Below are 23742 nucleotides of genomic sequence, written 5' to 3'. Positions count from 1 at the left end.
TTCTATCTTCTCTCCCTAACTCTCTTTACTGCCACTCCTGCTCAGCCCTTCCATGCCTTTCCAGGTTAGCCAGCAGAGGGTGCTGGTGCTGATACCTGGAACCTTTACTGTGGTGTTTTTAATTTAAGAATTTCGTACAGTATGTTTTTGATCATATTCCTCCCTCCCCTGTCTCTTTCTGTGATCTTGGACTGGTATTGGGTAGAGTTCAGAATGGCTTACTTTCAGTGGCACCTGGGAACCTGACAACTGGGCTGGAGATGTGGTAGTCTTCCTGATTTAGTCTCACTAGGAAGTCCTTGTTCAGTAAATATATAGCAAGGACATGATTTCCCTCTGCCCTCCTTTTTCAATATCTAGTCAATAAATTAATGCTGAAAGCAAACCTACCTTGCATATCGATGGACTAGTGAATTAGACCCTATAGTTATGAACAGTGTTATAAAAGAAACAGATACCTAGTAAGGTAACTTGGTTTGTGACTTTAGAACATCGTTCTTCACCCCTAAAGTGATTATGACCACTTACCATCTATAACCAGATTATTGCTTTGATTTGGTTTGGTTTCTTTTGGACAAGTTCTTAGTCTTTTAGTTCTGGCTGACCTGCAGGTCACTATGTAGACCATGCTGGCCTTGAATTTGCAGTGATCCTTTTGTTTCCGTAGTGCTTGGATTAAAGTATGGGATACCATGCTCTCCATGTAACCAGTCTTGTTCTTTTGTTGTTGTTCTTGCTAATTTTAAAATTACATCTGTTCATTTGGGCCAGGTACGCATATGCCACTCCACACATGTGGAGGTCAGAGGACAGTTTGTGAGAGTTCTCTCCTTCCACCATGTGGGTTCCAGGAATTGAACTCAGGTCATCAGGCTTGGTGGCAAGTACCTATACTGACTGAGCCATATATAACACCCAACTAGTTTGCCCCAGGTGTCCAGCCCTCCCTGGTTCAGATCTACTCCAGTTTGTTAAGTATAGGGAAGACTTCTGGCTCTCTCCCTTCCTGTTACCGATAGTCGCCTAAGTTCTAGTCTGCTGTCCTACAAACTTATTTTTTTTCTTCAAATTTATTACATCAGATGTGTACTTCATTTGCTTTATATGTTTATATTAATTGCAGGACACAGAAGCTCCAAGAAGAAAACAATAAAAGCGCTACCGAAGCACTTAGGAAACGGGAGCAGAATCTAAAGAGCATTGAAGAGACCTATGATCAAAAGCTCAAAACTGAACTTCTAAAGTAAATGCTTGACATTTTGAAAGAAGTAATATGCTTGAATTAAGTTGTAGAAATGTCACTGAAACTGGCTAAGTAGATAAAGCTAGCATTTTGATGACAAAGTTTAGTGTTTGAAGAAACACCTATTTTCTTTTCTAAATCAGACCTGTCTGGTGAATATGAGTTAGGATGGTTTTTAAAGCATACAGAATAATTACATCCACTGCTCTCCCTACCCATTGCTCTTCTGGCCTCAAAAGCCTGTGATTTCCTTTAATCTGATATATGTATGCATATATTGCATTTTCCCTTTAACTTCTGGGTACCATGTGGCCTGTTAAGCTTATGTAACTGATCAGCTGTAAGGCTAGAATTATACTCACTTTCTGTCATCTTTGACTGCACTCATCCTGCCACCGAGATGGAGACTTATAACAATTTATCACTTCCTTAAGGTAGAATTTGATCATACACATTGCTTTATATTCCCTCAAGATTCTGCAAAGCAGAGCAAAAGGAATGAACCAAAGTGAACTGTATGAAGTAGAAAACCATAGAGGGGAAGGAAAATGGCAGCTTTTGTTTTCTGGCCTCCCTCTTTCCCTCCCTTCCATGTTCTTTCTATATAGCCCAGGCTGACCTGAAATTCAAGATTCTCCTGCCTCAGGCTCCCAAATGCAGTGGAAGTAGGCATGTGACACCACACCCAGCTACTTTGGCTTTTCTGCAGTTTTTAGTTTTGGTGCCAGTGACTAGAATTCCGGGGCAAGGACATTACAACTGTACAATAACCTTTCTCAGTGGCAGTAGTACGTTTTGTGCATCACAACCTCCTGTAAGATTTGCCTATGGTTTCAGCAAGTGTGGAGGTTTGAAGGATGTTCACCAACAGGAAAGTTTGTCTTTCCTTTTTCCCAAGTGTAGCAGCTGGGAAAGACAAATAAAAGTTCTTGGAAAGACCTTTGGGTATTGCTGATCCAGACGTAATACCATTGACAGAAGGCTCAATTATACTTAAATCCTAAGAACAAAAACTCTCATCTGGGTCGGGGTTTGTGTTGTGGTTGGGGAGATGGCGCAGGCAGCTTAGAAGTGACTGCCTTGCTATCATTGGGGACATGGAATCTATTGTGTGCTAGGTGAGTTTAGCTTCATTTACCTTTAATGCATTTGTGAGCCAGGCAAGATCATGGGAGAAATAATTGCTTTCAGTAACCCCATGATAACACCATTCATTTTGTGTGATTGAATCAGGGTTTGATTGACCCGTTAATGTTCAGGATTTGAATCCCTGGCTTTGGAGTTGAGATTTTTGAAGATTCCTTTCTGCTCTCTTGGTGCCTTTAGGTACAAAGGGCCACAGATAAGCTCCTGCGTTGTTTGTGGTCTTTCCAGGAAGATTGCAAAGACCTCATTTTAGTCATTCTGATTCTCAGGTACCAGCTGGAACTGAAGGATGACTACATTGCTAGAACGAATAAACTGCTGGAAGATGAAAGGAAGAATACAGGTGATGGGGTGGCTACCCAATTTTTAAGTTCTGATAAGGGTTATTTAGCACCCTAAGTTAGATCTTAAAGATCTTATAGATTTAAGAATCTATATTCTTAAAACAGTATGGCTTTCACTTTTTAAAAACACTTATTTGTGTATTTATTTATGGGGGGCACATGTGGTATTACATGATGCATGTAGAGGTCTGTGGACAATTTAGAGTTGGTTCTTTTCTTCCCCCATGTGGGTCCTGATGGTTGAAGTTAGGTTGTCAGAGTTGGTGGCTAGTGCCTTTACATACTAGCCTTTGCTTCGTTTTTGCTACAGAGTACATTGTTTATAATTTTAATTTTACAAAATAAAAACAAATTTGTCTTCACCTTTATGGAAACCTTCATGTTTGACATTTTTCATGTATACAATAGCCAAAACGCATTGTCTTCTGGCAGATATTACTTTTAGCTCTGACACTTTAGTTCCAATTTGTAGAATATTTTCTCTGTCCCCTCTGTCCTCTGTGAGCCCGTTTCATAGTTTTTCTTATATAGACTTTCTAAGCTCTCATATCTTGACCTGAGACTATGGAAGCTGAATGATTTTTCAATTTTCAGGTCTTTTACATATCAATGTATTTGTAGGAAAATGACAATGAAAGAATATGAACTTTGGAAATTCAAACAGTCTTGGGAGTCCGTTGCAGCTGGTTGCTTGCTTTTGACTAGACAGCAAATGCATGACTGCTCCTTTTCTCACTGTCTCACGGAAGCAGATGCATCTCTTCTGGTGTGGTGCAATCAGGTGTTTAGGTTTAGTCAATTTTCTTCTGATAATGTATCTGCATGAACTTGTGTTATAGGAAGGAAAATCTATAAAAGGGAACCAGACAAATCCTTGTTTTTAAGGAAAATAGGGGCTGTCAGCATTAAGGCCCCATGCCCTTCCCAGATGGAATAACTGGTTAGCATGTAGCAGGAATTTCACCACATATATGACAGCTATACCTTCACGTTATCCATTGGGTAATACAGCTTATTTCTTATTTACCAACTTCAGTTTTGATGCGTACACCCTGTAGCCCCAGCTGTCCTGGATTCACTATGGAGACCAGGCTGGCCTCGAACTCACAGAGATCCGCCTGCCTCTGCCTCCTGAGTGCTGAGATTAAAGGCATGCACTACCACACCCAGCCTATTAAAGGACTCTTAATTCAACCATCACTACGTGGTGTCCGGCTGTGCTTTGTACACTGTGTAACACTGTAGGAAGACTCCAGTCAGCACAGTGGTTTACACCTGTGATTCAGCACTCAGGAGACTGAGGCAGGAGGATCTTGAGTTCAATGCCAACTGGGACTATACAGCAAGATCTTGTCTCAATAAATAACAAATAAAAACTGAGATGAAGATGTAGTTTATTTATTTATTTATTTATTTTGGTCTTTTTTGAGACAGGGTCTCCCTATAGCCCCAACTGGCCTGGAACTTGCTATGTAGACCAGGCTGGCCTCACCTGCCTCTTATCTCCCAAATGCTGAGATTAAAGGTGAAACTCTGTTGTATGTTGATTTTGTGTGTGTGTGTGTGTGTGTGTGTGTGTGTGTGTGTGTGTGTATGTTAGCTATACAGAAGTTATCTTACATCAACATTTTAATTCACTTGAACTGATGATTCTATGATTAAGAAAGCTAAGCCGGGCATGGTGGCACACGCCTTTAATCACAGCAGGCACGTGGATCTCAGAGTTCCAGGCCTGCCTGGTCTATATAGTGAGTTCAGGCCAGCTGGGGCTACAGGGAGATCCTGTCTCAAAAAGACAAAAAAAGAGAAAGTGATGAATGAAGTTAATTCAGTAGAAAGGCACATAGGGATCTAAGAAAGGAGCTTATATCCTAGAGTCCTGCTCAAATCCTGTCTCCGTCTCTTACTGCTATGTGCCTTTAGACAAGTTCTGTGACCTGGAAACTTGGGGATATTTCTAACAGTGCATGCTTGTTGAGGGAATTGGGTGAATTACCCCATAAAAGATAGCCAGTATATAATAGTTTCTACCTCAGCCTCTTCTGTTCCATCATCAGCAGGTAAAAATTATTAGAGGGGACCGGATGTGGTGGCACATGCCTTTAATCGTAGTGCTCAGGAGGTAGAGGCAGGTGGATCTCTAAGTTTGAAGCCATCCTCGTCTCTACATATTAAGGTCCAGGTCAGCCAGGGCTACATAGTGAGAACCACTCTAAAAGGAAAAATCCTATCTGTATCATTATCTTACAAATTTAGACACAGTGAAGTGAATTTTTTACTCACCACTGTTATGGTACTGCAGTGCTGTGCTTGTTGTCTGAGGACAAAACTGGAACTTTAGGTAGCTAAAGTAGATTTTATATATGAAATTGACTTTCATAGCCATGATGACTTGAGATGTGTAGGCTTCCATACCCAGATACATGATCTGTTAGACTAGGAAAAGGAAAGCACCTCACAGTGGGTTATAGATTGTTTCCACCTTATCTACTTGGAGTTTTAAAAAACTGTCTTGCTACCATATGTAAATGTTATTGAGTCCTGCCTCATTAAGGCAGTGTTCTAGCTTTTACTTTGGCAGTGCCATGAAATCATTATTCAGACAGAAGTTTTTCCTTTTCAATTTTAGCTGGAGCTAGAGTCTGTCAAAGTACAGTTTTTGGCAATGTCCAAACAAAACCACTTGCTGAATGAAAAGGTGAATGAGATGAGTGATTACTGTCTACTGAAAGAAGACAAAGTGGAGCTTCAGACACAAAATAAATTACTTAAAAAGCAACTGGAAGAGACGAGAAATGAAAACTTACGTCTCCTAGACCGTATGTCTTTTTTTCTGATCTACATGTTTCTATAACTTAAATTAGGTCGGGATTATAAAACTACTTTTACCTGCAAGGGAGGCTTACATTGGGAAGATCTTAGAGAAGATCCACACATTGGAGTTATTTCCTTTTTGTTTGCTACTTCATAAGTAGCAGTATCATTTTAAGGCATATTTGTAAGAACGCCTCTGTGGGTGGCATCAGGGTTCACACCATCTGTATGCTGCCTCACTTGGGCCAGTGAGCACTTGGAGCAAGGCAAGGAGAGATGCTCGAAATTATAGTTCTCTCCACTCCTAACCCAACCTCCATGTACTACGACCCTGGACTGCCTGCCCACTGCGCCTCTTAGCCACTAGTGATCATAAGTGATTATAGTCCCTCTCACCAGTGCTGTTTCTTGCCCACTCATTCCACATCTGGGAACTTTTCCATCTAAATCCCTAGTCCCAAGGAGGGCTGCTAGTGTGGCCATGTTTCTACTACAGCATCCTTTGTGCTCACCCAGCATAAGGCACACTTCATTAATGGGCCCTCAGGTGACTAAAATTGAAGGTACCATCTGCGTTATTTCTGGAGCCTAACTTCCACTGACTGCTGTTCAGATGAGACATGACCAGGACAGGCACCGAGAGGTAGAAAGGTACATCTATACCCTCTGTGTGTGGTAGAGGACAGAGATGGGCTTTTGAGTTAATTGGAGGATTTGAAAGAATTGTTTAAGTTGGAGGGGCTCCCAGAGGAATATATTTATATTAACATGCATTAAATTCTCTTATTCTGAAACCTGTGAATCAAGCTTGCTGTTGGGCCATTTAATAGAACTGATAGAATATTACTTGCATGGCAACTTTGCATGACAGAATATTACTGGGCATATTGCATACACAAAGCCAGGAAACTATTTTAAATCTCTTTAGCAGCTTTTTTGGAAGTGAAATAAGCAAATTTGAGATTGATAGTGACTAGAATTTTCTCTCTTTTTTAAACCTTCGTAGGTATAACTCAGCCACCTCCTGAGCTTTTGGCTTTTCACAAAGAGTTACAGAAAGCAGAAAATGCTCTAGCACTTGGACACAAGGAGTTTGAAGTTCATAAGCAAGCTCTACAAAAACAGCTGCAAAGCGAAGTGAGCACTGTTCTTCACCCTTGCAGGTGTCATGTCAGTCCACTGTGTACGGAAACTTGGCACCCGTCACATCAGCACGTATGAGGCTGATTTTAATACCAAAAATTACTTCTCCCCCACAGTATGTAAAAGGAGCCTTTCTCAGCTGAGAACATTGTCTGGCCATTCCAAGTTTATAGTCCTAATTGGTAATAGCTCTGAATAGAAGGCAAATTCATGCAGACTTAAACTTTTTAGCAGGCCTGGAAGTTCCCAGTGCAAGTCTTGGTTTCTGCCTGCCACTTACACACGTCACTCTGTCTGATTTCTGTCTGCATGCATAGAATAGCTCTTCTTGGGCATTAATGGAAAAGGTGCGAAGAACTTGTTCATGCGTCCTCTCTGTTATTGCATTCTCTAGAGATCCAGGATTGCTGGTGTAAAGCTTCTTAGAATTGGCAATCAAAAAGAATATAAGTACAAGAGAATTGTTCTTTTTGAAACAAGTTATCATTATTCTATATTGGTTTCTTTTTCTTCTCTGAATCTTTTTCAGATTAAACATTCTACACAGCTAAAGGCCCAGATATTAGAATATGATACTTCTGTAAAAAGGCTAACCACTGAGGTTGCTGATATAAAATCACAACTAAAACACACTCAGACAGGTTAGACTTTATTCATTCATTTGTGTGTGTGTGTGTGTACACGTGTGTACACCGGGCCACTGGGCCACGTGGTAGAAGTCAGAGGACACCTGTTCAGAGCTTGGCTCTCTGCTTCCACCTTGCTGAGGCAGGGTCTCTCTTGTTTCTGTCGCTGCATTGCTTACCCCAGGCAAGTGGACATGTGAACCTCCAGCCTATTGTCCTCTCTCCATCTCCCATCTCATTGTAGGAGTGCTAGGATTACAGACACATACCGTATCCAGCTCTTTTTCCTTTTTTAATTCTTTGGAAATTTTGTAGATTTATACAGTGCATCCACGCCCTGTTCCCTCCCTTTGGCTTTTCCCTTCCAGCTTCATGTACACTTCCTTTTTTCTAAAAAAAAAAATATTCCACTGAGTCCAATCAGTGCCTTCCCATATGTACATGGGTGTGAGGTCATCCACTAGGGAATGGGCAACCTGCCAGTGGCCAGCCCCTCCAAAACAAGTAACTTCACCAGCAGCTGTCAACTACCAGTAGCCCCTCAGCTGTGAGTGGGGCCTCCAGAGTCCTTTCCCCCTCCTTGCTGAAGTTTTTAACTTTCTTGATCTGGTGCAGTCTTGTATACGTAACTACAGCCACTGTGAGTTAATGTGTGCACCAGTCATGCCGTGTCCAGAGGATAGCATTTCACAGCACCCGTCCTTATCTTCCAGCTCTTACATTCTTTCTGCCCCTCTCATAAGACATTCCCTGAGCCCGAGGGAGGTGTTAATACAGACGTGCCTTCCATTGTTCGGTACTCACAATTGCTTATTCTCCGCATTTTGGACAGTTATGAGTCTCTGCATACCACTGCCCACTGCAGTCAGAAGCTTCTTTGACCAAGATTGGGAGCAGCATAAACTTACTTTTATGTTTTGATGGCACTTGGACAACATAACAGTTTAGCAAAACAACATCAAAAGGTTCCCCCCTTGGGCCTATGACGTTCCCATCCTTGGGTTTGGATCATGTTTATAGTAGCAGGCATGCATTGCCTTCTTTACAGCAGTCTTCAGATCCAATCAAGAGAGCAGTCGGTTACTCCCATAAGTAGTCTTGCCACTATTTCACCAGTGGGCACATGGTTCTTTTTTATGTGCATTCACGGACTGAACTCAGGCCGTCAGGCTTGTATGGCACTCACTGTTTACTTCTGAGCCTCCTCCCTGGCTCCAAGAGACTTTTTAAAAAATATTTTTTAAAATTTATTATTTTGATTTTACGTGTGTCCGTGTATTACCTGCATGTAGGTAAGTGCAGCCGTGTTGTGCAATGCCCTCAGGGGACAGGAGAGACTGTCAGATTCCCTGGAACTGCAGTTACAGACAGTTGTTAGCTGCCATGTGGGTGCTGGGAATTGAACCCGGCTCTTCTTCTGGAAGAGTCAGTATTCTTAACTGCTGAGCCATCTCTCCAGCCCCCCAAGACACTTTTTAAACCTGTAAATGTGTGTTTGTGTGTGTCTGTGACTATCTGTCTGTGTGTCTGTGACTGTGTGTCTGTGTCTTACAGTGTAAATAAGTAAAAGAAAGCATCAGATATTGTGGAAATGTAATGACTATTAATGTGTTGAGCACTGAGTAATGCTTGTATTGGGCAAAGCCATAGAAACAGGCATCATCCTAGAAGTAAAAACTCCTACCTGAGGAATACCAACTGGGTCATCAGTCAAAGTGATTTGCTTATCTTCACAGGTACCCCACACACAACAGGTGTGGTGATGACACAAAAGTTCCCAGATTCGTCTTTACATGTTTTATTACATTTGTTTATTGTTCCTGTGTATACACATACCGTGGTGTGCGTATGAAAGTCAGAGGACAACTTCCAGGAGTTGGGACTCTCCTTCCACCATGTGGGTCCCTGAGATTGAACTCAGGTTGTGAGGCTTAGTGGCAAGTACCTTTACCTGCTGAGCCATCTCATTGCTCCCCACCTTCATCTTATGTTTTCTTTTTTTGTGGCCCTGATGATAAGACTAATAGGCTTTCTGTATATTTATGTATTCCTTAACAGACCTGTATATAAATACATGAGCGAAGCAGGGTGGCTTCGTACCAGAAATGCCACTTTCAGAGTCAGACCTATTTTATTTTGGAGTCCACTTTTGAAGTTTTTGACTTTGGGCATAACACTTGAAATTCCCCAAGTTCCTCATTTGCATGGGGGGATAATTCTACCTACTGGGTCGCAGTGAACAAATGGAATGGATGGGTCATAGGTCCTGAGTTAGTACCTGGAAGCCACCCAGGAACTAGTTACTGCTGGTGGGTCATTCCTCAGCCTTCACTGTGGATGCATCTCTGCTGCCTCCTACTTCACAGGGAGTCGTGAAGCTTGGGTCCTTCCTCAGTTGTGTTCAGCTTATTTTTCATTCTTCCTTGATCTAAGCTTTGCCCCGTTCCCACTTGAACACTTTCTTCATCAGTCCTCTGTTCCTTCCACCTTTGCTCATTTCTAAACTCTTGACGATTCTGCATATTCTCCTCACAGTTGTTTTCCAGACTGTCTACCCCTGAAATGATAGCAGTCTTGTAACATGAAAAGCCGTTCAGTGAACCCAGGGCCCTCTTGCGTGCCACACAACCTGTTGCACATTTGTCTTATAGCAAGGGGAGGCAGCGTAGGTGCTGGTTCTGTGCTAGAAAATGCCAGCAACTCTAGGAATTGCTGGCAATGTGACCCAGCCTCAGAAAGCCTCCATCCCCTGTCTTAGAACGAGCAGTGAGAGTTCCTGGCCTGCAGTACTCATTCCCTTATCTGACACAGACCTGAAAGATACAGTGCTGTATCTTGTAGTCAAACACGCTATGCTGTAGTCAAATGTCTGAGCATTCATGCTAGTTGGAATAAAGATTAAATGGGTTTGCTCAGTTCAAGCTGAACTTTCCAGCCAATTGAATTCAGGTATGGATAGACTTTGTACGAAGTTTATAAATAAATTTGGACTGCTCAGTGTTTTGGGAATTTGAAATTCATGTGTAATAGATTATGAAATTATATCATGTATTATAAAATATAGATATATGAAGTTCGTTCTCAATAAATGTTAATAGTTATTACTATGACTTCAGGAACTGTTTAATGTGCAAGCTTGTTCTTATTTACTTTAAAAATATTCTTAGGTACAATTTAATTTTATTCATTGTTTTTTCTCCTCATTTCTCACTTTCTTTTTGTGACCTGCAGCCCTAGAGAATGAAGTGTTCCGCAATCCAAAGCAGTCTCTGACCCTGCATTCCCTGAGTGGCCTAGGGACTGGCAAGATGGTGCCTCACAGTGGTGATACAAGTGGGGATTTCTTGAACATGCCCCTTGAACAGAACAGGGATATGGCAAGTGCAGTTATGTCAAGGATTCCATCCTATACAAATGCAGCGACAGAGGCGAGTTCCCCAGACTCTGATATTGAGTTTGTAGCCAATACTAAGGCCAAGGTAAGAGAGCTAGAGCAAGAGGCTGAACGCTTGGAAAAAGCTTTCAGAAATTATCATCGAAGGGTTATTCAGAACCCCACTGGGAGTCCACAACCAGCAAAGAGTCCATCATCCACGTGCTCATTAGGAGTTCTCAAAAGCATTGCTTCCGGTTCCATAGATAGACATATTTGTGCAGAGGACAGAGTTGTCTCTGAGCAGCCTCTTCTGGGTATGCTGAAAGACGAAAAGAGTGACGTCTCCAAAGCCTTCACGGGCAATATGGCTCCACAGACACCGTACAGAAGTTCCTCTACATGCCTGTCATCCACGCCCCATCCAAAATCAAGAAGAAGCCTTGATAAGGAAATGTATCTGGAAGGTAAGCCACTATCCACAGGGTTTGGAGACACTTTGCAGTTGGGCAGCATAGGGAGCAGTCAGCCTCGGGGAGCCTGTTTCAGTGGTGGCTGCTTTTATCCTATATCCTGGTGAACAGTGGTAGCTTAGTTCATGTCACAGGCTGATAAAAGGTGGTAAGGTCTAGTGCATCCTTAGCACACAGAGATGTTCAGTGTGCAACATGGCCTTTCTCTTTCTGTTGGTTAGTTTTGTGTATGTTGTATTACCTCCACAGTTTAATTTAGGTGCCTGAATCATTCATCCTTTGTGGATTTCATACATCATGCTTGGCTGTTTACAAGGAAAACAGGATTTATTTTTAAATTAATAGTTTTTTATTAATGTATTTTTATTTTATGTGTACAGATATTTTGCGACCTGCATGTATATAAGCACACCTGTGTCATGCAATGCCCATAGCAGCTAGAAGAGGGCATCAGGACCACTGGAACTGAAGTTATAGATGGTTACTGGCCACCATGTGGCTGCTGGGAACCAAATCCAGGTCCCGTGAAAACTTGTAATATCCTTGTCCTGATTCCTTGTACCTCACAGGTTTGGGCAGGTCATACGCTGCTTCTTCTAGCCCTTGTCATGGTGCTTCCTCCAGTTCTTGTCCTGACAGAACAACAGTCCAGCCATCACCTGTTGCATCCAGGCACAGCTTCTCTGGTCCTTCCTTCTCCAGTGCTCCAGAGCAGAATGCCCAGTAAGTGTTTTTTTCATTGGCTTCTGTTGAATCCTATTATCTGCTATATTGACCTTTATTCCTTTGGCCATTTTTAGGCGATATCAAAGATCGTGTAGCGGTCTCTATTTACAGTGAGACTCTAAAATCGTTCCTGATCTTTGAAAGTCATCTGAATTATGAGGGAGAATGTAATATTGTGTAAAGAAACATCTTCATAGGTTTGAAAATGGATTTGGTTCATAAAGATAGACAAATGTGGGCTGGAGAGATGGCTCACTGGTTAAGAGCACATACTGCTTTTGCAAAGTACCTGAGTTCAGTTTCCAGCACGCATGTTGGCCATCTCAGAACTCCTTTAACTCCAGCTCCTCCTCTCGTCTCCTCGGGCACTGCACTCACGTGCACATTACCCACCCCCCATACACACATACTACACATAATTAAAAATAAATTTTTTTAAAGACAGATGTATATTAACTATGTCAAAGTAAGAAAACTGGGCTCATTTTTAAAGTTGGAGAAATTTCACACATCATTAAAAAGTTGTTTTAGGAGTCAGAAAGACGGCCCAGTTAGAGCACTTTTGCTGCTCTTACAGGGGACCTGGGTTTGGATCCCAGCACCCACACAGCAGCTAACAACCACCTGAAACTCCACTTCAAGGGTATCTGACGCCGTGTTCTGGCCTCTACAGGCATTGCATTAAATGGGTGCACTTAAATACATGCAGGCAAAACACTCATACACATAAACATAAATGAAAATTTTTTTAATGTTATTTTAAAAATGTTCTCACATTTAAATATAAACAAGTAAGGTTTCAATTTGTGTGTCATTGAAATAAATTCTGAATAGTGAGTTCTAGACTATGATCATTGAAGCAGGAAGAAGTGGATGTTTTTAGAAACTAGGCCAGTGAGTCTCTTGGGCTGTGATTCAGAGGCAGGACTCTATCCACAGCAGGAGATTTGGAATTCCTACTTCTGGGCTCCAGCTGGGCACCTGATGTTTATGTAGGCCTCCTTTACAGACTTAAAAAATGCTACATTTGCCTATCATGGCCCTAGGACCCTTACATATTTTAATATTTTTATATTATATTTGTTTGGTTTTCAGACAGTCTCATTGACTGTGTTGCCCAGGGTGGCCTCAAACCTCAGCCGCCCTCCTGCCTCTGCCTTATGAATGCTGAGATTGATTACAGACATACATGTGCATGCCCAGCTTTTATTGTATTTTCCTATGAGAAAACCAAAAGGAGTGTCAAGACCCACAGTCTGTCGACTTAGCACACTTTGACGCCGAGTTGGACTTGTGGGACTGCACCTTCAACTGCTTTGTGCTTTTTTTAAATTGAATTTTTGCAAATTTCTTACAATGTATTTTGATCATATTTACACCCCCTCCCCTATATGCACCCTTCTTAGAGCTCCTGCCCCACTGGATTTCATGTACTCTGTCATATATGTTAGGAATTTGTCTTTTGGAAAATGCTTTTTGGTTACTGGAAAACTAAGGAGGACTCTCCTTGAGAGCACAGCCTTCTTGGTTAATAAGGTCTACTTTCCCACAGGAGGTGCGACCCTGCTGAGTAAACATGGATTAGTTGTGAGAGAAGAGTGGAGTGCATGGAGTCCCCTGGGGCCACTCTTCCTCTTCTTTGTTTTTTTTTCTTTTCTTTTTTATTATTTTTATTTTATGTGTATGAGTGTATTGCCTGCATGTATGTGAGTGCACCCTTGTCGTGCAATGCCACGGAGGTCAGAAGAGGGCTTCGGATTCCCCTGGAACTGGAGTTAAGGATGGTTCGTAGCTGCCATGTGGGTGCTGGGAATCGAACCCAGGTCCTCTGCAAGAGCAGTCAGTGCTCTTAACTGCTGAGCCATCTCTCCAGCCCCCATATTTTTTTAAATGTGGTGTTGAAATGGAATTAGGATGTCCTGCATGCTTAAGTAGCACTTGTCACAACCTCAGATCTAGAACCATTCTTTAGAAGCCAAAGACAAATGATTTCAGTAACCAGGCATAATGACTCATACCTATAATCTCAGGAGGCTGAGACAGGAGGATTTCCATGAGTTTGACACCAGCCTGGGCTATATGATGAGTTCTAGGCTAACCACAGAAAACCTGTCTCAAAAAACAAAATTTTTGTAAATTATTTTCAACAACTGTTATGGAAAAGTCAGAGACCAACAGCCGAAGTCAGGTAAAGAGAGGAAGTTTAATTTGGTGCTAGTGGGACTGACCCCACAAATACAGGAGTCAGACCCCTTGCTCGAGTTTTGGGGGGCTTTTATACTCCTGTGTGGGGAAATGCAAACAAAAGGCAAAACAGCACATAGGTGACAATTAAGTAAAAGGTGCATGTGATCATTAAGCAACGGAACATGGCCACAAAGGCTACAGGAATGGGAAAACTTCGGGAAACAAAGACTTCCATCCTGGGCAACCACAGGGTCAGGATGGGGAGACTCCTGCTCACCTCCCCATACCTGTCTCTGAGTTTTCCCTGCTGCAAAGTTCTTAATTACCATCACATTGCAAAAGCTTTCCACCTCCACAATACAACCAAAAAAACTTTTTGTCCCCTGTTCTCCTAGTTACTAACACTTCCTATTCATGTATTTTCTTCTTCCAATCCAGTCTTTATCAGAGACATGCTGAAACTCAAGACTGAAGTAAATTTTCAAACATGCCCGACAGGCAGTCTGTGGATGATAATGAGGAACCTGAACCATCTTTCAGGTGTAAGTTTGAGTATACATGTTAGGTTTTGTGTGGGCGTGCGTGCGTGAGTGCATGCGTGTCTGTCTGTGTGTGGGGGGTGCACATGTGGGTCCTAGGGATTGAACTCGGGTCCTCTAGCTTAATGGAAGTCACCTTTACTCACTGAACCATCTCACCAGCCCTCGATTCATTTTTCTGTTGCAAAGATTTTTAGATTGTGTCTGAGTTTCCTTTAAAAGTTTCAGTGTGACCCATAGTTCCCAAGTAAAAACTAAGGCTTTAAATAAATCCCTAATTTTTCGGTTTACTTCAATTTAAAATGAGTAATTTTTCATTCTTTTTCTTTTCAATGGAATATGAAGGCATTATTTTCTTTGTTGGCTCAGCAGTTAACAGCACTGACTGCTCTTGCAGAGGACCTGGGTTTGAGTCCTAGCACCCACATGGCGGCTATGAACCGCCTTAACTCCAGTTCCAGGGGAATCTGAAGCCCTCTTCTGACCTGCGGCAATGCACAACACGGGTGCACTCACATACATGCAGGCAATACTCATACACATAAAAAATATATATATTATTTACTATTTTTATTTTATGTATATGTGCATATTGCTTGCATGTAGGTAAGTGCTCCCATGTTGTGCAATGCCCACGGAGGGCAGAAGAGACTGTAGGATCCCCTGGGACTGGAGTTACGGACAGTTGTTAGCTGCCATATGGGTGCTAGTATTCGAACCCAGGTTTTCTGGAAGAACAACCAGTGTTTTTAACTGCTGAACGATGTCTCCAGCCCGGTATTACTTTCTTTACACTACACCTATTCCATTGATTGTTCACACTTATCTTCAGTGCTAGAATGGAACTGACAGAATATTCAAATGGGGGTTGGGGAGGTGACTCAGTTGCTAAGGGGTACCCACACAAACATGCTGTTTGCTCAGTGGTATACTTGTAATCCAGGGAGGGGCGTGGAACCAGGAGCTTCCCCAGGGGCCTAGTTCAACCAGTCTAGCCAGATCAGTGAGCCTCAGGTTCTGTGATAGACCCTGTCTCAAAAAATAAGGTGGAGGGCCAAGTGTGTTGGCTTATTATGCCTTTGCCTTTAATCCCAGCACTAGAGGCAGAGGCAGGCAGTTCTCTGAGATCAAGGCCAGCTGAGGCTACAGGGAAACTCTGTCTCAAAGAACCAAATAAATAAATAAAAAGGTCAAGGGCGTGGGGCTGGAAAGATCGGTCAGTGGTTAAGAGCACTTACACACATGCAGGCAATACACTCATACACATAAAATGAAAATAATAAAATTTTTAACAATAAATAAGATTGAGAGTGAGAAAGACACCAGACCTCAGCCTTGGCCTCTGCGTGCATGTACACATGTGCACACGCATGCATATGCACACAAAAAATTAAAATGAGAGTCCAGAAAGTGGTGTCCTGCCCATGACCTTGCCTTGGCCTGTATCACCCTGTGGCCCCCTTCAGAAGTATGATAAGGATGCAGGATCTGAGGCTCTTTTCTTGGCCCTGCAGACTTCATTGTCAAATCTAAACAGTTAAATGAAAAAGCTTAGTAAAGTTTGTGAAGTGTTTTTAACTCGCTTGTTAATAGGACTGTTAAATCATTGATATTTATTTTTCTATTCATTCTTTGAGAATTTCATACATGTATACAATATATTTTGATCATATCTACTGCTTGCTCCCCCTCCAATGCATCCCACACTGCTCCTGCTATGTCTCCCTCCCAGCTTTATGTCCACTTTTCATAGCCCACACAGTCCAATCAGGGCTGCACATATGTGCATGAGTGTAGGGTCATCTGTTAGGGCATGGCGATCAACCAGGAGCCACTTCCCTGAAGAAAGTTTGACTCTCCCTACCCTAGCAAGCTTCAGCTGCCCAAAGTGCTCAGGCTGGGAGTGGGCATAGTGAGCCCCTGACCCATCTGTGTTGGAATTTTGACTGGCTGTAAATCATTGATATTTAAATTGAAGTCAGATGATTTATCAGCAAGCCAAATGAATTGTCTTCTGTTACTGGATTGATTTTCCTGTTGAGTAGAAATCCAGTTTCGTAAACAAATATAATTCTTTAAAGTGTAAGTATACCTTGAACGCCTTGGCCACTGGTTAAACTGAGACTCTGTCGGAAAGCTCCTCCACTTTCTCTTGCTGCAGTTTCCAGGTTCTCTGCTTAGATCCCCTCCATTACAGTGCCCTCCCTTCACTTGCTGCTGTTACTAAGGCCAGTTAACAGATAAAAATGACTGTTGGTCTCATCTAGGCCATTGGCTACAGGGCCAGGCCATGTTGGGAACTTTGGGGAACCAGGGCCCAAATCCTTGTCTCAGTCAGAGGCTAGTGCCCAGGTAATCAGGCCACTTCAGATAGATGCAGTCCTAAGCCCTGGTTCTCCTGAGTCAAGTTATAGGTGACCCTTGCAGGTGTGTGTATGTGTGTGTGTATGTGTGTGTGTGTGTGATATATTACATTTATTTGTTTGAGTGTGTCTCTCTCTCTGTGTGTGTGTGTGTGTGTGTGTGTGTGTGTGTGTGTGTGTGTGTGCATGCTTGCATGTGTGTGGAGGTGAGAGGACAGTTACGGGATTTGGTTCTCGGTTCTCTCCTTCTACCATATTGGTCCCAGGAATCAAACTCAGGTCCTTAGCCTTGGTGGAAAGTGCCTTTACTGACTGAGCCATCTCGCTGACCTCAAAGGGCTTTTATAAACATAAATTATTCAGAGGCTTGGGCTTGTGATCTTACCATTGTTAATGACATTACCAAAGGAACTCGTGTGTGAACATGTGAAAACTGCTGAGGAAAACCTCTGAGGGACGACTTCTCATATAGTCTTTTAAAAAATGTTTACTTGCGGCTGGAGTACAGCGGTTAAGAGCACTGACTGCTCTTGCAGAGGACCTGGATTCAAGTCCCAGCACCCACATGCTGGCTACGAACTGTCCTTAACTCCAGTTCCAGGGGAATCCGAAGCCATCGTCTGACCTCCTTGGCATTGCACAACAGTGGTGCACTCACATACATGCAGGCAATACACTCATACACATAAAATAAAAATAATAAATGAAATATTTAAAAGAAAATGTTTACTTGTTCAGAGTCTAGCAGAGTAATTATACTTTTCCCTGAGACTCTTCAGCAGAAACTACTCCATAGGAGCCTTGTCATCTTGGGATATTGTGGTAAAACCCTGAAATAATTGTCAATTCCCACTGTGTATCTTTAATAGAATTTAATATTTATTCTTACTTGCTTCCTTTCTATTTTAAATTAAGACCGAAAAAACCTTATAGCTCAGTCTTCCGAAAGTGGATGATCCTGGTATATTGTCATTGGAGGGAAACTGGTCACTGTTCAGGGCCTGGCCCCTACTTTTCTCTTCTGCAACTTCCTCCCCCCCCAACCCCGTCGGGTGATGGAGGGATAAGGGAGCAGGTGAGGGAAGGCTTGTGCTTTGTTCCAGCTGCAGCCATCAGCCAGGCCCTATTCTTCTTGGACTAGAGGGTTTTAAGCTTCAAACACAGAAGGAAATATCTAAGTAAAGCCACCTCTTAGTGTTACCCAAACCTAGGGCGGCATCATCATCATCATCACCCTCACCCCTAACACACTGAAAGCTTCTCCTTAGTGCTCCCCTCATTTAAACCACAGCACTCAGGAAGATGAGGAACTGCTGAAAGAAACAAGGGATTTTGAGAAGGCCGGTTGGATTTACTCACTTCTGAGTAAATATACTTTGGAAGGCAATGACTCAGCTAGACCTGATCAAGAACATTCTCTCTACTGAGCACTTGCCTAGGGGCCATGTCTAAGCAGTGAGCCAAACACAGCTCCTGCCTTCACGGAGAGTCAAGGATGTGGGGGCAAGTCAAGAGTTCAGCAGGCCATCGCTGAGGCCCTCAGGTGGGAGGTGCTGCCTCAGCTGTAGAGAAGTGCGTGCATTGGCCATGTCCACAGACCTGAGGGAAGGAGCCAAAATAATAGCAAAGGGCAAGCAATGACTAGCTAGATGTCCTGCCTTGAGAGGTTCTGTAGACTACAGTCATGGCTTTTGAAATAATTAGTAAGCAGCATGTTTTGGTCATGGAGAAATTCCCATATTTTTACCACTTTGCCCCTTTATCTGGGTACGAAGACAATGAAAAGGGCCGAAATGTGGTGTCCTTGAAGTACTCAGTATAGATGTTTCTGATCTGGGTTCTGGATGGTGTCCTTGAAGTGCTCAGTATAGATGTTTCTGATCTGGGTTCTGGATGGTGTCCTTGAAGTGCTCAGTATAGATGTTTCTGATCTGGGTTCTGGATGGTGTCCTTGAAGTGCTCAGTATAGATGTTTCTGATCTGGGTTCTGGATGGTGTCCTTGAAGTGCTCAGTATAGATGTTTCTGATCTGGGTTCTTGTGTCCAGAAAGGGTTCTAGATGCCACTGCCACCTCCCCCTCCTTCCACGTCCCACCCCGTCCCCCTTTTTATCCTCCGCTGCTTTCTACCACCTCTGTTTTCTTTTTTCTCCCCTTCTGCCCTCACCAAGAACAGCATTCCCTTCTGTGATCGCAGTGCCCACTGTTCCCTGGGAGGACGTTTGTTTGAACTAACCCCTCCTCCACTAGCAAGGCGGACGGGCAGTTGTGCCTGTGGAAGTGAGTGCCAGCACCCTCAGCTATTTTAATTTCATAGGGGTTGGCGGAGACTGGGAATTCTCTGCTGCTTTTCTCTTGCTCATCAAACTAACTCTGGCCTGCTGTCCACTCAAGACAAGGCATAGCACAAAGCTCTGAAGACCTCTTTTGAACCTGTGGCTTTTTTGCTTATTGGCATTGCTTGGGTAAAAAAAAAAATGTAGGTCATAGGCCAGACAGCTGAAAGAGAACAGCCAGCAGCCTCATCTGTGGAACTGGGACTTAATTAAACCTTTGACGGGTAGAGACCTGTGCCAAGACCAAAAGGGAACAGTCAAGTAATTAAAACCTGGGTCTTTCTCAGAAGAAATAGAAGTGGGAAAAATAATCACACATGGTTTTTGAGATAGAAAGTATAAGATACTGGCAAATAAATTACTGGAGCACTTACCACTTGAGGGGTAAGGAGGACCTCCCAGAGGAGGTAGCATTTAAGCTGAGTTTTGTAGCAATGCAGGCTTTGTGGAGAGGCAGGGTATGCCTCAGGTTAAGTAGTCAATGAAGACCCAAGCTAGGAGAATAGGGCCATAGTCAGGGGCTATGAGTGGGTAGATAAGCACATACTATTTCCACACAATAGTAGGGTGGGTAGTTTGGAAAGAAAAGGGCACATTTTTCTATCCTAGGCTGCTGATGGTTTTCACTTTGTCAAAGAAGAGCCATCATTAGACAACAAACCCATGGTATGTAGATAGGAAGTACCTAGTGCTGGTGACAGTGCACTACCCAGAGGTGAGACAGACATTAGGGAGAACACTGCTTTGGTTATTCAGTTGTCCAGCGAACCGTAGAGCACTGTCTCTGCAGTAGCAAAATGATCTGCTCAAACATGCAAGCCCTAATGACCTAGTGGATGTAGGACAGACTGTGTAATCCAGGGCTGCCCTTGAACTTGTGGGTTCAACCAATCCTACCTAATCCTCTTGAGTTGATAGTACTATAGTTCTGTGTCACCTTGCCAGACCTAGAGAAAGATGATTAAAGGGCCACCATAAGTTTTGGGAGGAAGCTGTCATTGTGGAATTTCCCCGTGCTGGTGACAGGAAGCCCAGGAGGAGTGGTTGGTACTGAAGAAGGACATGGGGATGATCAGGGTTTGGTGTGATCACTAAGCCTCTAGGAAGGACCGCCATCACTGCAGAGAAATTTGAATAATGGTGACATAGCTAGAGTGGTGGCACGGGTTGAGGGAGTGAGGGGAGTTTGCTTCTGTTTGGGATAGGAGGGAGTCGAGCGGCTTTTTAGGAGGAAGAAAAGGGAAATTGCTAGAGAAATAAATAGGGGCTAAGGATTTGGTGAAGGTCACAAAGATAGGGGAGGGATGGATTGTAGTCAAATGGGATGACAGAAATGCAGGACTTGCTATGGCAAGGTTGAAGGAGAGAGGGAAGAGGTGAGTGAGGATGGCATGGCATAGAGGAGGGACAGTTGGGGTCATTTGTAGTGAGTGACTTGTATTAGTCTCAGGAAAGTAAAAGCTGACCTGCATTGCTACGGGTTGGTTTGTGTGCTGGAAGTCAGTAAAAACGGAGCAGCAGCTTGGAGCAGGTCACTAGAATCAGTGCAAAACCAGGTGGCCCTCCCGCAAACAAGTTCTGCATTCCTTTGAAAAATGTGATACTGAAAAAAGCTTCTCACTTTTCTATTCTATTAGGTGCTGATCCAAGCCAAACTGGAGAACAAATGAACGAAGAACAGTTGTGGGAACTCCACGTGAGAGAGCGAAGGCAAAGAGAAGAGCAAAGGCAGAATGAACGGCATGAAGCACTAGAGAGGGAGAGAAGAGAACTGGAAAAACTGGAGCATGAGAGGGTAAGATGTGGGACTTCAGTCTCTGTACTGCGTTCTCCATTGGACACCTCTGGAAGGCCTCTAACTGGGCCTGGGACAGCCAGGGGAGAGGACATGCTGCCAGGCACACACTGCCATCCTCCTTTGTTGAGTTCTCTTGCCTTTACAGCTTTAGTGCTTGGCAGATGGATTGATTACTCTGGCCACTTAACATACTTTAGAAGTGTTCCTTGGGTTCCTGGTTAACTTGGTCTGAAAGCACAGGACACCTGAGGCAAATTAATGCCTTCCTTCCTTGGGATGACATGCTTGTCTGATATAGTGACTGTTTCAATTTAAAAACATACACACCCACTTCTCTGTCTTGCAAGTTGTGCTTTTAGGATAAGGATTGTTTTAGAATGATTTTTAAACACTGAGAAGCTTTTAAGAACTATTTATATATTTATTTGGGCATTGGCCTTTTGTAGAGGATGATTAAAGAATCACTGAAGATTGAAATGGAAGAATTAGAAAAAAGTGCTCAAGAAAAGAGAGACAAATCGACACATGGTGAAAATCCTTTAGAGAAATACATGAGAATCATCCAGCAGGAAGGGGAGCAGACAAGTGCAGATAAGGTACCCTTGGTATGGACAGCAAGCTGAGGGAGGCAGAGGGAGAGGGCAGTCACCAAGGGGGGTTATTCCAGTATCTTGGCATGGGATTCTGTCTTCTCTATCGAAGACAAAAAGGTTGAAAGTATAGAAAATTCATACTTGAAATAGAACCTTGCATCATTTAACTATATTACTGTTGACAAGATTTCATAGTTTGGGCTTAGGTACAGCATTGTGGAGCTTCAGATTTGTCAGTCTGTGCAGGTTTGGACATCTTGTTTGAAAAGAAGCAGTAGTGATGCATCATTGAGTAGTGAATTCCTTGGAAGACACTTTTTATATGTCTGAATTACGGGTGTGAAAATGCATGCTACAGTTTATTTGGATGTACTTTCTACATGTCATGCTTAAAAGGCCTTTTATTTGACTCACGTTTTTTTTTTAATTTTACTGTTTTTACTTTATGTGTATGTGTGTATTGCCTGCATGTACGTAAGTGCATCCATGTCATGCAATGCCAGCGGAGGACAGAAGAGGCTCTCGGATCCCCTGGAACTGGAGTTATAGACAGTTGTTAGCTGCCATGTGGGTGCTGGGATTCGAACCCAGGTCTTCTGCAAGAACAACCAGTGTTCTTAACCACTGAGCCATCTCTTCAGCCCTTTTGACTCATATTACATGTATATTTCCAAATTAGCTAGAGGAGAAATCAACATGTGCTGATTCTTGGCCTTCTGGCTGAGATCAATAATGTAGAAAACCTATGTGTTTCAGAAAATTAACTTATTTCAAAATTCTTTCTCCATCCTGTGTTAGAGCTCGAAAGAATCAGGCAAAGAATGCTCACTAGCGGACACGCTAGCACCTAGTGACAAGGATAAAAGGTATGGTTTCCCACAAATACCATGTTCCTCAGGTCAACTGTTACTGCTTATTTTGTCAGCGAAGAAAAATGATCAGATATTTGAGGTTGCCTTTAAGAAATTATTGAAGCAGTGAAAATTACTGACTTAAGCTGAACATATTTGCATATTCCTATAATTCCAGCACCTAGGAGAGTGAGTCAGGAAAATCAAGAGTTTAAGGCTAACTTGGGCTACATAATGAGACTTTGTCTCAACAAATACACAAAAAATAAATTTTCAAAAGGCTAGGGATATAGCTTGGTTAGTGCAGTATTTACCTAGTATGCATGAAGCCTTGGGTTCAGTTCCTAACACTGCCATAAACCAGGCATTTTGGTACATGCCTGTAATTCTAGTACTCAGGTTGATGTAGGAAGATAAGTCAAGGTCATCCTTAGTGAGTTTTAGAGGCCAGCCTGGGATACATGAAACCTTGTCTCCAAAAAAAAAGTTAATGGCTTCCAAAAAGTCCATGTGATTTAACTTGTGAAACTGAACCTAATAAGAATTAGAAGGGCAGAAACCCCACCAACAAAGAATGAGAACATTATGAAGATCTGAAACTTGACATGAATTATTTAAATATCCAATTTTTATCTTTTCTTTATTTCTCCAGCCTTTCTCATGAAGACCCAGATGACATGTGGTAATCACGTTATCTGTACAGCTTACATACAACATAAAGTCAAGAAATGTGTTATTTTGTTTCTCTTTAATCATAATTGTTAATAAAAATTTTGTGTAATCTAGTGTGATTTTTATTGTATTTATTTTTTGTCTTTTTGTCTTTTTGAGACAGGGTCTCCCTGTAGCCCCAGCTGGTCTGGAACTTGCTATGTAGAACAGACTGGCCTTGAAATCACTGAGATCCGCCTGCTCTCAAGTGCTGGGATTAAATGCTTGTGCCACCACGCCTAGCTCTTTTATTATTTTTTAATTTTTATATTTTAAAATTTTATGTGTTTGAGTGTTTTGTCTGTATGTATATAAGTGCACCACATGCATGCAATGCCCACGGAGGCCAGATGAAGTTTAGGATGCCCTGGAACTGGAGTTATAGACAGTTGTTAGCCACCACGTGGGTGTTGGGAACCAAACCCAGGTTCTACGCAAGAACAGCCAGTGCTCTTAATTACTGAATTGTCTCTCCAG

The 23742-nt window shown here is 42.6% G+C and overlaps 1 protein-coding gene across 1 annotated transcript in view; it reads left to right on the top strand.

The window, feature by feature from the left end:
• The window catches only part of Ofd1 (OFD1 centriole and centriolar satellite protein), a 52978-nt gene extending 29638 nt beyond the window's left edge, over positions 1–23340 (top strand). The window contains 13 exon segments of the mRNA XM_029556012.1: positions 1124–1243; positions 2659–2779; positions 4205–4258; positions 5363–5552; positions 6554–6684; positions 7220–7331; positions 10548–11156; positions 11732–11885; positions 14514–14617; positions 20950–21107; positions 21557–21706; positions 22502–22569; positions 23207–23340. Coding sequence (XP_029411872.1) covers positions 1124–1243; positions 2659–2779; positions 4205–4258; positions 5363–5552; positions 6554–6684; positions 7220–7331; positions 10548–11156; positions 11732–11885; positions 14514–14617; positions 20950–21107; positions 21557–21706; positions 22502–22569; positions 23207–23240 — 2005 coding nt within the window. The 3' untranslated portion in view covers positions 23241–23340.
• The last annotated feature ends 402 nt before the right edge of the window (positions 23341–23742 follow it).

Source organism: Nannospalax galili, unplaced genomic scaffold (genome assembly GCF_000622305.1).
Source record: "Nannospalax galili isolate Female #2095 unplaced genomic scaffold, S.galili_v1.0 scaffold606, whole genome shotgun sequence".
In the NCBI taxonomy this organism is placed as follows: Eukaryota; Metazoa; Chordata; class Mammalia; order Rodentia; family Spalacidae; genus Nannospalax; species Nannospalax galili.
The sequence above is the reverse complement of the archived record's forward strand: the minus strand, read 5'-3'. Positions and strand labels throughout refer to the sequence as shown.